At 33.4% G+C, this 17,128-nt stretch overlaps 1 protein-coding gene across 1 annotated transcript; it reads right to left on the bottom strand.

The window, feature by feature from the left end:
* Positions 1–9,851: 9,851 nt before the first annotated feature.
* LOC149186898 (uncharacterized) lies at positions 9,852–13,349 on the bottom strand. The gene is made up of 2 exons (XM_089409492.1): positions 12,677–13,349; positions 9,852–12,565 (listed from the first exon to the last, which is right to left on the bottom strand). The coding sequence occupies exons 1-2, from the start codon at positions 13,347–13,349 to the stop codon at positions 9,852–9,854; spliced, it is 3,387 nt and encodes a 1,128-aa protein (XP_089265618.1).
* Between the last annotated feature and the right edge of the window lie 3,779 nt (positions 13,350–17,128).

Raw genomic sequence — 17,128 nt, forward strand, 5'->3', positions numbered from 1 at the left:
AATAGCAGGAGCAACACGAGCCAACAATACAAATATGATCATAGAAGAATTGATAAAGGCCATGGAAGAATTGAGACTCCAAGTGTCAGAATTGAAACGAGTGAAAGAGCAATTGGCAAAAGTAGAAAAGAATTATGATAAATCCAAAATAAGTGTGGCAGAGAAAATAAGGGAGGTTAAAACATTAGAGAACAAAGTGAGAACATTAGAAAAGGATCTCACTCTTGATAAGCCTCTGGCAGAAATCAAAGGAATTCTTTGGGCCAACATCACTCAATCCATGAGTGATGTTTGGCTATCCATCCAAGTTATCTATGAGCAGATTGACTTAGTGAATGCAGCACATGGAGAAATTCAAAAATCAAGATCTTTATTATGACAAATGCTTGATCAAGCCAACTCGCTCATACATTTTTTGAATAACAGAAATAGGGAACAATTGGAACAACTCGGCATCCCACACAATACAAGCACCATTTTGGAAATCAAAAGAGTTCTAACCAAGAGAAATTTAATGCAGGATTTGGAAAGAAGATGCGAGGATATGCAAGTAGAAATTAATTCTTTCATGGAAAGGTTTACAGTTTTGCAGGATAAAGGGCTACCAAGTCCTTTAGGAAATAATGATCGATTAATGAAGCACATAGATTATGTACACAAATTGAATAAATATGTTGCAGATCAAGCTAGTTCATTAACAAGTGATTCAAGAATAAAATCACTCCCCACAGGCCAAATTCTTTATGATAACTTAGAGAACTTATTTTATATTGAGCATGAGGTAAAACATCTGTTTGAGCTCCAGCCTAATTTTTTTAGATATACAGAAACTGATGAAACCCTGAGGAAACTTCAAAAGCATAAATTGCTAGAGCAAAAATGGTTGGAAGACATGTTGGGGCTTTTGTAAATTTCTCTTGGGTAAAACATAGATTTTGGGCTATTTTTCCATGATAAGATAAACAGAGATAAATGAGCGTCAAGCGGGTCGAAGTGTATCTGATCAGGGTCAAAGAATGTCCGACAAAGATGGAGTACCCAGCAGAGCATTAGTTTATCTTTTCCCCATTTTCGAGACTTTTGTCTCTATCTTTTGTAAAAAAGGGATTAGTAATCACTAGATATTATCTCAATCAAAAAAAATTTAAGATATTTTGTATAAATACCCCCCCAAAATGAAGTATTTGGGGTTGGTTGGCATTCCTAAATTTTGCTGTAATACTGAACCTTTGGAATAAAAAGCTGTTGGAACCATCTATTGTCTGGCCTATTGGATGAGGAACTAATGGGAAAGACTTGTCACACAATTCTTGAATCAAACTCTAGATCAATAAGTTCGTTGTGTCTCATGTTTTACAATTTTCTCGTTTGCTATATCATTTGTGTTTCATAATCTGAATGGTAAAGAAAAGGATTAATTCAGAGTTTGCTTAAAGTGCACTCTGTTTTCAATCTTTATTATTCTCTGTGTTTTCTTCACAATTAATATAAGGAGTGAAGTCTTAATTGCTCCTCCTTCCTCATTCTTTCATGTTGTCTATTTCCTAAGGAATTCTTAAATGCTCCTTACGAGTAAACATCCATTTTATTTCTTTCAATATGTTGAAGGATTCTCAACTGCCCTTCATCCATTTGAGTCCATTCCATTTCATTCCAGCCTATATTTGTTCCATGTTTGACTACCTTGCTCTGTGATACCATACTCTGTTAAGAAACCTAATCCAGAAAGCTACCTTCTTCGACTCCATCATGCCCAATGCACTGAACTATTGAGTTTGCCTCAATGTTCTATTGAATCTCACCACCCAAACTCAAAACAAAACCCTTGAACTTCATAACTAGTCTAATATCCTTAAAAAACAATGTTAAAACATAAAGAGAGAGCCCTCTCTCGATATAGATTGGCTAGATTCTGTATCTAAAAGATTGGTCTGTGGTTACCTCTGTCGTATTCCCTTTCTTACAACTTTTGGGAACAACCTCACTGATAACACGCATGATATATTGTTTGTAATTCTAGTGCATGTTTGTAATCATAGTGCACTTATTGTAGTTTCATTATTCAATTGAATGAGCTAATAAAAGTTATTTTTCTAGTAATCACAATTGGCTTTTGAAAATTTATACAATTGATAAGTAACATATCATAAATAAAAATTAATTCTAATACCACACGTTATATTAAAAAAACACATTACTTACATATTTTAGTTGAAATATAAACAACTATATAACTATAATTAAAACCTAATTAATTATAATTAACTACATCAAATAGAAAATGTAACACTTTAATATATTTCTAACTTTCACCTAAGATCCTCATCCACTTTCTTTCTTCTCCCTACCCAAATGTTTACTGCCGAGGATATTGACCTTCCCTCTCATCCTTAAATTAATATATTTAATAAAGTTTTAAAAGTTTTTTAAATTAATGAATAATTTATCTTTGAATTATAAGTTTATTGTAAATTTTGGTTTCTCTACCTTCCCTCTCATCCTTAAATTAATATATTTAATAAAGCTTTAAAAGTTTTTTAAATTAATGAATAATTTATCTTTGAATTATAAGTTTATTGTAAATTTTGGTTTCTCTATTTCTAAATTTTGAAAATGTTGAGTGAAAAAAAGAGTTAGAGTTTTTGTTGATAATTCATTTACCTTGATTTTTGGTTATTTATGAATATATATAATTAATTTTATAAAGCTTATCAATTTATTATAATTTGATTTTTGAAAAATTATTTCATATTTAGTTAATCATACTTTTAGGAAACAAATCCCTTAGAAATAAGAGTTTGTTGGAAAATATTTGAAATTATATTGTATAATTTATAATACCTATTTATATTACATGTATTTGACCACTTCTAAATATAGACTTGAATGGCAACTCATCAATAGATAATGATAATATTACAACTCATGAGAAAGTATTATTTTCCATTGTAATTTTATAGGGACATATAGTCTAACATTAACCATCTCATTCACATCTCAATAAAAATTCTAAATAATTAGACCATCAAGGAAACATGAAATAGTGCATAAAATCATTTCATTATTAATATTGAATTTGAAACTTCCAAATCTAACATCAATGGAGATATTCTTAAAAAAGGGTAAGTATGGATTTTAAATGATCCATTTCAAATGAACCTTTGAAAGATATTAGAATTTGTAGAGGTAAACAAATACCATGTCTAATCATTCCCATGGTAAAAGCTCAACAAATAGAATCAAAATTATTTATGAACAAATAGGATATCTAAAATCCTATGAATTTAGACACAATTAGGTTTCAAACAACAACTAAATGAATAGTTGATTTGATTGTGGATAGCCTATTAAGGGGAGTAGCTTTTTTCTTAGGATTCTTAATTTCTATTTCATCATTAATATTTGATATCTCTAGTGTATGCTCCAAGATGAAAAAGTATGTGAAAGGAATTTCAAATTGAGCTTTTGGATTATTGAGTTATTGAATAGTTCATCATTTTACTTGGTGGTATTTTTGATTTACCATTAACCTTTTCTATTTGATAGATGTAACATTTTTGGTTCACTATTAACCATTTTTTATTTCATTAGTGTACTAGCCCCACTTATTTTACAGAAGTTCCTTAGTCTTTGACTCATGTTTCAATATAAAAATAGTCCCCAACCATCACCTTGAATAATTGTTTGAAATACTTCTTTTCTTATTCCTTTATTCAAAAGTATCCTTGCATGTGTTTGAACCACATAGTATGATATGTGCAACTTCTTAACATTTTAATTTCATTATAAAGCACTTAGCTAGTCATAATGAATTTTTTTGTTAAGCATATCTGAAATATTATTTGTATTCCCACAACTAAGACAACTATGAAAATCAAACTACTAATTTTCCATGTAAAGAGCTCTACTATAATGTTGACATTTATAAAAAAGACCTCAAGACTTTGATCAATAGATATATTGTTAACATTCTTAAATTCTTGAATCACTTTTTAAGTCTTTAAATTTTCATGACAACATCCCATGCTCAAAAACTAAACTTATTTTGGAGTAATTTGGAATATAAAAGATGTTGAGTTTCTCATATCTCAATCCATGTTAATTTTTGTTTAATATAAGGTATGGTGAATGTTTTGATATTCCTCAACTTATGTTGGAGTAATTTGGAATATAAAAGATGTTGAGTTTGTCATATCTTAATCCATGTCAATTTTTGTTTAATATAAGGTATGTTGAATGTTTTGAATTTATTTTATTCCTCAACAATAGGTATGGAAAAGGTATGATTCCTTTAGGAATTGAAAAAAATATCTAGATAAAAGTACCTATAGAGATTCATATTTTCACTAAAGAAACATTGCAAGAAATTGCATCTAACCTAGTATATTGACATAATTGACATAACATTCTCTTTTCCCATTTTAGGGTACAGGGCTACATATTATATAGAATATGACAAAAGATCAATAGCTTCATTTGGAGCCAAAGGGAACATATTTGTAAAAGATTAGATGTCTAAAAGTTGGAATATTAAATTAGCACAAGTAGGAAGAGAATTTATTCTCTTCCTATTTTGGTAAAGTTGTTATGAATGGTATTAATGAAAACAAGATAAAATATATCACATCATAAGTCCCTACTTCCTAAGATGAAAAGTTTGAGAAAATAATAAGGAAAACTATTTTATCTTATAGGGCTATAGCAACCAAAATTCCATCAAAACTATCCTCTAAGTAGAAATTTGAAGGTTTTGAAAACAATTTTAAAAAATATACACAAAAAAATTAAGATAAAGAAGCATCCACTAGTTTAAGTTTGAGAGATCAACCCACAAGGGAATTGAAGTTTTTTACCCACTTCTTTTTATATAAACTAGATACTAACTATGAAGAAATGAATTTTTCATTGAGATTGAAAACTAATGTGTTTCTTAATTAAAAATCTCAATTGAGCATTCTAAAAGACTTTTGATGGTGTATGTTTCAATGTAAGACTATTCGTAACTTGCTTCTATTGGAATAGGTGTAAGAATATTTACCTTTTGTTGTAGATTATTTTCATACAATATTAATTTTATATTATTACTATTTTTAAATTACTTTCTAATAGGTAGATGAAAATTTGTAACTAGTTGTGTCAATTCAAGTTAACCTAATTTTAACTAGTTATTATTTGAAATATTTGTTTCAAGATCATTTAATAAAACAATTTTTATTTTAATAATTAGAATTATGTTTGTTTCATATACATTTTATTCCTAAATCCTAATCAATTTTTTAAAATAAAATTATATTTTGTTATTAGAAATAAAATAAAATCTATCATTTAAATATACTAAATTTTAAGTTCATTCACTTATTAATAACTAAATAATTTCACTTTTATTTTGAACAAATTCTTTTAATTTTATAGAGGTTTAGAAATAAAATTTTAATTATAAAAGGTTCACCTTGGAATAGATTATTATCAGCTTTTGTTGTAGACTATTATCATGAAATATTAATCATTTTTTGTTCTTGTTATTATTACTTTTTGATGTAGATTATTATTGTGTAATATTAAGTATTTTTTGTTCTTGTTTTTCAATTAATTGCTAAATTGTTGATGTGAAACTTAAGCCACCATTTCAATTCAACAAACCTAATTTCATGTGTTCTTATTTTAAATACATGCTCTATTAATATTTAATAAAATAGTTTTTATTTTAGTAGTTTGATTCATTGTTTATTTGGTATTCACATTCTATTGTTAAATGGTGATATATTTTTAATGTATAATTGTATTTAGTTGTGAAATATAGAATTGTTTGTGGGATTTAGATATTTGAAATATTAATCTCATTCATCTATTGCAAGCTGGGAAAACACATCAAATAATTTTGTTGTTCCAAATAAAAGTAAAACTAATTACATCTTAAATTTAGGAAATTGGGTTTTCTAAAATGCATATCAACATTTTCAAAATAAAAATAATTTATAATACCTTTCAAAATTAAAAACCACTTAAGTAATCTTCTTGAAAGCATCATATATCCCAATTTATTATCTCAAATTATATTACAATTTTATAGTATCTATACAATATAAAAAACATTAAATTTTAAACTATATTATCTTAAAAATAAAAATTATATAAATATGGTAAAAAAAATCATAATTTTTTTATATAATTATATTGTGCATTAATATTTTATAGTACATTTTCATGATATTTATGATAATAAAGAAAAAAAAAAGTATTTTTAAAAATAAAAAGATCTTTGTTTTTAAAAATATACTCTTTTTATATATTATTATGTTATAAGCTATTTTTATTAAATAAAAAAATAAAAAAAAAATATTAATTAAGATGTAAATATTTTTCATACTATATATATTTTAAATAGAATAAAAATAATAATTAAAAAAACCCTCTTATTTAATCTTATAATTACTAGGCTACTTTAATATGGATTTGGTCTTACAGTTTAAGGAAGATCCGTTGGATGCCATTGAAACAAGTAAGGTATGACAACCTTCTAAGAAATTTCACATAGAACATTACCAATGTTAAGTGAAGTATGCTGCAACCATCTAAACCCTCAAGAGTTTAGCCATGGTTAAGCAACACAACTCTAAGACAATGAAGAAACGACATCCTATCCACCTTAGCTGTAGAGCAGATGCACTGGTGCATTAACAGAAACAGCATTAAACATAGATCTTAAATGTTGTGAGAGTCCGCTAAAGAAAAGTTTGAAAAGAAGCTGTGCCCATGTTACCCCAGACATGATGTCCATTCAGGCGTTGATACCCACAAAATTCATCCATTTGGCATTGATAAATTGTGTAGAACAGCTAAATTGATTGATCCACTTATGCATAATCTTAACCTTTCTGAATCACCTCGGAAATATATCATTATGCAGGTTAGAACAATCACCTTAACTCATTTAATGGATGTTATTTTTAGTGTCAGTAATCATGGTGTCATTAAGGGTGTTACTATAGAAAGCCTGAACCTTAAAAATTACATTGTAACAAGATTACAAGAAATTCATTATGTAATAGCCATTGCATGGATAGATACTGTGTAATCCTAGTATATATATAGTAGTTTTATTATTCAATCAAATGATGGAATAAAAACTCTCTTTCTATTATATATATAGTAATTTTATTATTCAATCAAATGATTGAATAATGACTCTCTTTGTATTAATCAATCACAGTTGGTTAATCACAGTTGGTTAATGGTCATGGCAGAGATATATACTATGTAATTTTACAATTTTATTATTCAATCAAACTATTGAAAAAAGTTGTTTTTTCATTAATTACAGTTGGAAAATTTGTACAGATGATAAATACAAATTGATTCTAAATTTACCAGATAAATATTAATAAGTGGAAGATTTATTTTCTCTCATTTTTAAATTAAAAAAGAAGAAAGAAAGAACTAAAACAAAAATTATAATTTATATTATTTTAAGGAAATATAAAGTAAAATTAGGCAACTTATATAGATGTTTACTACTGGGCAGATTAATCTTCTCTTATTTATAAATTAAAAATGGAAAAAAATAAAACAAAAATTATATTTATATATATATATATATATATATATATATATATATATATATATATATATATATATATATATAATACTGTCTTGTGATTTTTGAATTTTTTATTTATTTAGAAAATTTTAAAAAGTAAGTGAAAGGGTTTTTTTAATGGTTTATTTGTCTTGATTTTTGGTTATTTATAGATATGAATGATTAATTTGATTTAACATATTAATTGGTTATATATATACCAAAATCAAATGATTTCTCATGTGATTTTCGCCGAAAAATCTATCATAGACTAAATATAAATAAGAGTTTGGTGGAAAAAGTTTTTAAAACAATTTTGTATAATACATGATATCAATTTATATTACATATATTTGATCTCTTCTAGATCTAAACTTCAATAACATCTTAATAATGAATAATGATAAGGTTACAACTCATACCACACTTTTATTGTACATTTTAATTGTATAGGGACTTATAATCTAACATTAACTCCTTAAATCACATCTCAATGATAGGTCCAAATAAATATACCCATAAGAAAGAATGAAATCTATTATCTTATACTTTATATGTACACATTGTAACATATAAATAATTTCATAATCTTGTTATATAAGTACATTGTTAGATATAGAGCAGTGTTATATATTTGAACTCTTCAAGTTAAATTCAAATAAATATGAAGCACTCACATCCAATTCCTAGCTTGGAATTCCATCAACCAATTTTTTTTTTTTTGTAAGCTGAGGCATGATTCTATTACTATAAAAAGAAAAAACTATGTACATAAACATGGCACCACCCGCCCAGAAGGGAAACCGGGTGGCCTTCGAAAGTATATGACACCCATCCAAAAGAATTAGAGTTCCAGTTTATCAAACCTGATTGAAAAACCCCCTATTCTACCTAGAAACATACTATGCATAGCTGTAAAGAGAATCGATATCAAAAATACAAAAAAAGTCATATAATAACCTCCATAATCTACAGCCTCATGGCAGCATCAGTCTCGGTATCAGGTTCTGTCTTAACTATTCCATTGTCTTTGAGCAACTGGATCAGCTGGTCCATCTTCCTGTCGTGCATCATGAGAGTCATTTGAAGATTCTTCATTTCTTTTTTCAAGTTTGCTTGGGCAAGCTCCACCATTTCACCGGCGATTTGCTCCAGTGCCCTGGCAAGTAAACATTTCATGCCCCAATACACATGCAGGGACTGCTTGTAGAGGGACATCCTCCCTCGGGTATGGCCCGGATCAGGAAGAAAATTCTCCCAATCTGTCATTTCAGGGTCCGATTGGTCCTACAGCGCCTCTTATTCCAGGTGGTCTATAATCTGGCGAATATGGTGATGAGTTTCATTGACGTAAGCATCCTCAGCTTCCTGCAATTTCCGCCGCATGTCCTTCTTACCGCGCTTCCTGCCTGAAACCCCAGCACTGTAGCCTTCCTCATACTGTTCTCGGTGAGCTCGGTTCTTGCCACGACCCCGTGCACTACCGCGGCCCCTTCTACCTCGATCGCGACCACGGCGTCTAGGAAACTCCTCATCGTCGTCATCCTCCGAACGTCCAGCATCCTCCCCAACATCATCATCTCTGGCGCCCACTGAACCAGAGCGCTTCAGCCATTTGCCTACTTTTCCCCCCGAGGTCGGCCGTGGTGCCTGCTCTGCAGAATACTCCCTGCTATCTCCTTCCTGGTCTTCTGACTCATGAGAGATGTCCAGGTAAATGGACCGCAAAGTTTCCTCAACCGTCGGTTTCCCTTTCTCCTCCAGAACTACCCCCTGACTGCGCGTTTTCCTACCCTCATTTCGAACTGCATCCATACTCGTAGGCGGCGTAGACAGTAATTGCCGAATTCGTTTCTCAGACGGACCCAATTCCACCCTACACTGCGCCAACGTGAGCGCCGAACCTCCCACTCGTTGGTAGTCTTTATACAGACCGAGCCCTATTCCTCTACAAACATGCAGCATAACCCGTCCATGCAACAATATACCTCTGATCGACCACCTTCCCTTGTTATTGTTAGTTAGCTCCCAGCCCTGTTCATTATTACACGTCGCAGGACTAAGGCCCTGATGTGATAGGCTTCTTGGCGTCGTGATGCCACCGCACTCCCACCTCTGTACCCTCCCTGCATTCGGCCTTGGGATTGTCATTTCGTCCCTTAACTGCATAAATGCGTTCTGCCAAATGGGAATTTTGACAGTTTCATCCATGATCCCACCGCAGTGTTCATAATTGTTCCATTCTGCGCGCCTCCGAATCATTATGGAAAGGTTCCTAAGCCGTCCTGTCACGCCCGATCGCCTCATCATTATCATGTCGTAGGATGGTGGCCAACTCAGCCCACCGTGGATCCGCCTGTAACACACCCCAACATCCATCCATCACCCGGTTGGATTCGCCACATGCCCAATTGGCTAAATAATCGGCCGCCCTATTTCCTCGCCGCAATACATGATTGAGTATAATGTAATCGATCTGCCTCATCTGGCCTTCAATATCCTGTATAATGGCATCTATCCGCCAGCTCTTGGCAACGTGGTCCCATGTTTTACCCTGCTGTAATTTCCTGAGCATTTCAATGACCATTTGGGAATCGCCTTCTATGACGATGTTTCGGTATCCATTCCTTATAGCAATGCGGATGCCATGATAGACCCCCCAGAGCTCCGCCTCATTATTGGACATTTCCCCGCCCCATTCTGCATATACCCAATGCGAATCCCCTCGACTATCGCGAAAAATCCCGCCCCATCCTACCTCCCCAGGATTGCCCTTTGATGCACCGTCGAAGGACAATTTAATTTGATTATCACCTGGGAAGCGAAAATAATTAGGGCTCTGCATACTATATCTAGGACACCTATCAGTGTTGGGGTATAACATCGTAAAATCAATGTTCAGTTTGGTTATGATTCGCTGCTCTTCCACATTCAATTTCCAATCTTCCTCTCCCCAAGACTCGGAGAGGACCGTTTCTTTAATCGACCGGCAAACTACCTCCCATATTCCGGCCTCACAGCAGCTTCGATCCTTGAAAATTCGACGATTTCGTTCCTTCCACACCTCCCAAATTACAAAACCCAGCGACAGACTCCAGAGCCTCCTAACAAGTTTGCTATGAAAATGCCCCGCTCCCCATTGTATAATGGTACCCCTAAGACTATCAGGATCCCTATTCAAGTAACCGAAGAGAGCCCGGATTTCTTCCCACAGACTCTGAATATACAGACATCGATTCAACAAATGTTCCTGTGTCTCAAATTCCTTGTTACACAAAGAACACCAGGATGGTCCAATCATGCCACGTTTCTGTAGGTTATCCCACGTCAAGATCCTACCTCTACACACCAGCCATGCGAAAATTGTAACTTTAGGCCACCATTTAGCATCCCAGATCTTTTTCCAAGGCGTTGGGTCAGCGATTCTATCCTCCTTTGTTAACCAATAATAGGCTTCTTTGACCGTGAACATACCTTGCGTCGCTTTACCCCAGCGTAGGATATCACTGCTTGGACGTATCTTAATTTTCCTCGAATCTAATTCTCTGATATACAATTGTTGCGTCTCCGGAGCTATTCGCGCATGCCATTCATGTGGTCGCTTCCATACTCTCCACACTTCATTAAACTCTGCCTGGCGCCAATAATCCTTAACATACTCCATTCCTTCCTGCTGCGCCTCAGCTTGAAGGTCATGTAAAATTGGATGTCTCTCCAACTTTTCCCGCTGTTGCCATCCATCCGTCCAGAACCTCGCTAAATTGCCTTCACGGATTTCCCAGAAAGCGAAGTCCCGAACCAGATCTTTGTTATTTCTTGCGAGTTCCCAGATGTGTGACCCTCTTGGAGTTTCGGCTACCCGAAGGCGTCCTGCCACTGAGCGCGGCATATTGTATTTGTGAGTCCATATTCGTTTCCAAATATCCATACCCCCCTGCACCCATCTCCACCACAACTTTGCCCCTAAAACCTTATTGACAAGCTCCAGATCCCTGATACCAAGGCCACCGTCCTCTTTCCTCCTGATTGCATGTTGCCATGAAACCAAGGTCCATTTTCGTTGCTGAGTTGGTCCTCCCCAGAGAAATTTACCGAAGATTTCCCTTAATTTACAGAAAACTCCCTTAGGAGCAGGCATTATTGACATCGGGTATATAGGAATGGAGAGTAAAACGGATTTTAAAAGTACTACCCGACTTGCTAAATTCAGCACGCGAAACGACCAATTTTGCAATCTTTTTCGAATCCTATCAACTAGAGTTTGCCAATTCTTTATCCGCTTTGAATTAATATCTAACTGAATGCCCAAATACCTGGTGGGAAGTTCACCCTGTCGGAAGCCTAGCACGCGAGTTAAATGGGCCTTAACAGCTTCAGGTGAGTTAAAAATAAAAGTACAAGATTTATCGTTATTCACCGCCATACCTGAAGCACTCATAAAACCTTCTAAGACATGTTTGAAACCCCTTACCTCTCTGAGTGATGCTTCTCCAAACAACATCAAGTCATCAACAAACTGCTGATGTGTGATGATTAGGTTCTCTCCCCATAATCGAATGCCTTTGATCCTTCGGGCCCTGACCTCCTGCTTAATTTTTCTGCTTAATCCTTCCATAGCCAAGATGAACAGAAACGGCGAGATTGGGTCCCCCTGTCTGATACCCCTTGTGGCATTAAACGTATCTGAAGGTATCCCATTAATCAAAATTGAGAAATTTGGAGTGGAGACCAGGTTAATGATCCAAGCTATCCATCTGTTATCAAAACCAAAAGCTTCAAGAACCGCTCTTAGATAATCCCAATTCAAACGATCATATGCTTTAGATAAATCCAGTTTCATGAGCATCCCTTTTTTCTTCCTCTGTTTTAAAGAATGTATCACCTCGTGGGATACCACAATGCCATCCAAAATTTGCCTACCCTCCACAAACCCAGTCTGCTCAGGCGCAATCAAAGTGGGTAGGAGTGGTTTCAACCGTTTCGCAATCACTGTAGATATAATCTTATAAATGACATTACACAGGGCTATGGGCCTGAAACCCTATGGTTCATCAGAGGCTGCGCTCTTAGGGATCAAAGTGAAGAAAGTTGAGTTAATACCTGGCCATACTTGCTGTCTGATCCTTGATTCCTCCACCGCTTCCAGGATATCTTTACCTATATATTTCCAACTTGCCTGGAAGAATTCAATGGTATAGCCATCCGGACCCGGAGCCTTATTTTTAGGCATGGCCATCACTACTTCTTCTACCTCTTCCATAGTGACTGCCCGCATTAATGCTTTGTTTTGGTCTGCTGTGACTATTCGTGGTATGTCTCTACATATATTACTAATAGCCTCCCTTCTATCCCTTTGAGTTTCTGTGAGCACCTCCCGAAAATAATCCACTAAAGTCTTCTCAATACCAGCCTGCTCCACCTCTCGTTCTCCCGCATCATTCTTGATAGAAAAAATCCGATTCCGCTGCCGATGTTGAACCATAGCTTGGTGAAAAAATTTGGTATTCCGTTCACCGTCTCTTAGCCATCTTACCCTTGATTTTTGGCGCCATAAAATCTCCTCCTGTTTACGACGTTCCTCTAACTGACTGATTAGACATCCTTCCTCTCTACTTGTAGCTTCATCTCTGCCGTCCAATATTATTTTTTGCTGTAGAGTCTCCATTGCTCCTTCCAACCGCTGCTTAGCCTCCAGAATATGCCCAAATTCTGTTCGATTCCATTCTTTGATGCGCTGCTTGAGTGCCTTAAGCTTCAATTGGACTGTATGCATGCTTCCTTTTCCTCTACTAGTGCATTGACTCCACCAGGTTTCCATTTTCTCAACAAATTGGGGATCCCTCAACCAAAAAGATTCAAAGCGAAAAGGCTTTCTCCCTTTTATCTTCTTAATATCTACCTCCAACCGAATTGGCCAGTGATCTGAGCCAATGCTAGGGAGAATTGTAGCTTCTATGTAGACATCCCTATTTAAAATTTGCTCTGATAACAAAAATCGATCCAGTCGAGAGGCAATTTGGCTCTGTCCTCCACGTCGGTTATTCCAGGTATGTACACCATTGGTTGTATGTATGTCTACTAATCTTAGATCCCTAATCAAATCATTAAACTCCTCCATAAGTGAATCTTCTCTCCTAACCCCTCCTCGCTTCTCTCCTAAATGCCTAATGAGATTAAAATCCCCCCCAATCATAATTGAAATAGTAGTTTATATTGTTTTAAATTGTAAATTTATATTTATTTCACAATCTTGTTATATAAGCACATTGTTACATGTAGAGAAGTGTTATATATTTGAATTTTAAATTTTAAATTTAAATAAATATGAGACAGTTAAATAAAAAATCCTTATTTGGAATTCCATCAAGGAAGATTAATTGAAATTATAGTTTATATTATTTTAAATTGTAAATTTATATTTATTTCAAGATTTTGAACAAATTTTTAATTAGTTATTATATGAAATAAAAATTTAGAAAATAAAGTCAAAATTTTATTTAAAAACTAAAATAATATAATAATATTTTTTGAATATTATAATTTTCAATTTTTTATAGTTTAAATTATTTTTGATATGATAATATTCATTTTAGGTTAATTAAACTGTTTTTTACTATTAGTTTTTATGTTACATAAAAAAGAGTATTAAGTAACAATATTGAATAACAAATTTATTATAAATTAATGTTAATTTATATTTATTCACGGATGAATTTATATAATTATACTATTTATTAAATTTGGTTTGATACCTATAAGCTTACTCATATGCCGGTATATCTCTTCAAAGTGTTATTATTATTATTTTTCTAAAATAGGGCCAGAAATGTTCCAGCAGAATATTGTTAACCAGTGGGAGCCACGACGTGCTAAGTCCCTGCGCAATATTATCCACCTCACCCAAAAGGTGGTAATATACACTGCATAATTTAGCGTTCCTAGGCCAGATAGTGTTCGATTGGCGGCTTAGCTAACAGACCACGCTTGGCTTGGTTATCCAGTAACAATAGCTGGTGAAGTTTTTCGGCGGCTGAGCCAAATCCATACTTCGCAACTGGTTTAATGTGTATAAATTTAATGGTGACAGGTACTGTATGAACTAGCACATAAAGTAGATAATAGATAATGTGTATGTGTAAACATGAATTGATTTCATCTTTAGTTAATTAAGCATGCTACCATAGAAAGGTTGAACCCTAAAAATTATTATAGAAAATCCATCCATTCAATGGCCGTGGCATAATCTTAATCCGAAGATTATATTTTACTATCCAATCAAAATGGTTGAATAGGGTTTAGAAAGTTATAAAGCTCTTACGTAACACATCATCAATACAAATTGATTTTTATATTATTTCCGATATCATTTTGAAGCCAAATCATTGATAAATGTATCACCGCAATTTATACATGATTAGTTATGATGTTCTTCCTCATTCTTTTTTCAACCTATGTATATACCAAGCACATTAACCTTAACTCTAACCCTCGAATTAGGACTAAATTTATAATATATATTATTCTTTTAGTATATCTATTTAATAAATTATTAAATTTTTCTATAGTAGGGTTATGGAAAATTTTATTCTCTAATATTGGCAAGTAGCTTAATTTTGTCAATTAAGCAATTTTATTAATATTAAGTGTTGAGCAATTTACACTTAACCAAACTCCTCAACACTTAATTTGTCAACGGGAATTGTTAGACTTAGAGATTAAGCACAGGCAATGCCAGAGATGTATGAATATTCTTAATATAAATCCCTACTTTCCTTAAAGAAAAGATTGCAACACTTAGTTTGTCAACGGGGATCATTAGACTTAGAGATTAATCACAGGCAATGCCAGAGATGTGTGAATATTCTTAATATAAATCCCTACTTTCTTTAAAGAAAAGATTGCATAATCAAATTAAAAAGAGAAAAATGCAACTTGAACCATCAAAATAATGTAAGACTGAAACAAGGAAGAATGCATTTGATAGACGGAAATAAAGATAAAGGGAAATCACTCTAGCTAATTATTGTTTAACTACTGAGTGTGTGTTTTAGAGACACACCTACCAGTCTTGGGCCCTTAAAACTTCTCTTAGAGATTTACTTCTTGAACTAATCTAGCTTCCTACACTTAGCATTTAATTCTTAAAATGAGTGCTTAATTAAAATGAGTGCTTAATTATTGCAAGTGCTATTATACTATTAAATAAAATTGCACAAATAAAAAGTGAATGTTTGTGATCTTAACAAATTGCACAAATAAGAAGTGAATGTTTATGATCTTAACATGATGCACAATAAAGAAACAGTCAATATACATTTATAGTGTCATGAGCATTTAATGAAAGAAAGAAGATTGCAGGAAGTAGACTAAGAAGACTTGCTGCATCACACCAATGGTGAATGTTCATTTCTCTTGGTTAGACCAAGTGGGTAAAACCAATCAAACAGAATTGGAGAAAATGAGATATCACACCAAAGTGCACTGGTCCAGGGTTATTTCTCTTGCTTGGACCATGCAGAGGAAAACCAATCTCAAATCTACTTCACACAACGAATCCGCCTTCACTTAGACATGAATTCAATGTAAACACAAATTATTGAAAACGGGAAATGGGGTAAACGTGCAAGTACCTTAATAAATTCGCCAACTCAAATAAAGAAACACAATTTGTGAAACATGAGGCGAAGCTCCCTTTTATTAATTCACTGAGGCAAGTACATACATTAATACATCGTCCAACCCAGATTCAGGTGATAACAAAATACAACAACCTCTTACCGCCTCTCTAGTTGTGTCTGTGTTCTCTTCTACTATAAAAATACTTCCCTTTAGTCCTATTTACATTCTATATTATATAGATCTTTGGCCAAAGGCTAAAACAGATCATTCAACCAATTACATAACCAAACGCATAGTTTAGCTTTTCGGCCTTCAAAATTAGAAAGTTAGAGCCAATCTCCAGCATTCGTCCTTCATAGATTCAATCTCGGTTGCCTTTGGATCGATCTTGCTGTCATGGTTGAAGTTCATATCTCTTGCAAGAATTTGTTGTGCTGGCAACAGTGCGAGATTCGATCCTGCACTAGGATAAGCGGTCACGGTAAGTACTTTAATTACGGAATAAACATTAGAGGTAGCGATAAGTTACAAAGAGTGATTAAAAGTAATAAATAAATGATTAATTAACGCTAAGTTAAATTAAAAGTATGAAAAATAAAGTTTATACGAAATATGTCAGTGTGCTTGGACTCGTGCAAGATGAGGGTGTATAAAAGATTTAAAATAGCGGTATATGGTTATGATTTAGGAAGGGGAAAATGGAAAAAAGAGAGCAAATTAGGGGGCTAACATCCTCCCATCCCTATGCTCTTGTGTGTCCTCACAAAACTCTTTACCTTTAAAAAAAACCTTCAAAACTTTGAGCATTCCAACACAATCCTATTCTGACATACTCACAACAGCCTACAATGTTTCAGACTTCTTCTTTCTGATGTTCTTTAGTTTCTTTGACACTTTTTTAAGTCGCTTGAAACATCGCACAACTCGGTACTT

This window comes from Pinus tabuliformis, chromosome 3_1, assembly GCF_031772625.1.
Source record: "Pinus tabuliformis cultivar Carrire ecotype Pingquan chromosome 3_1, CPIR1, whole genome shotgun sequence".
In the NCBI taxonomy this organism is placed as follows: Eukaryota; Viridiplantae; Streptophyta; class Pinopsida; order Pinales; family Pinaceae; genus Pinus; species Pinus tabuliformis.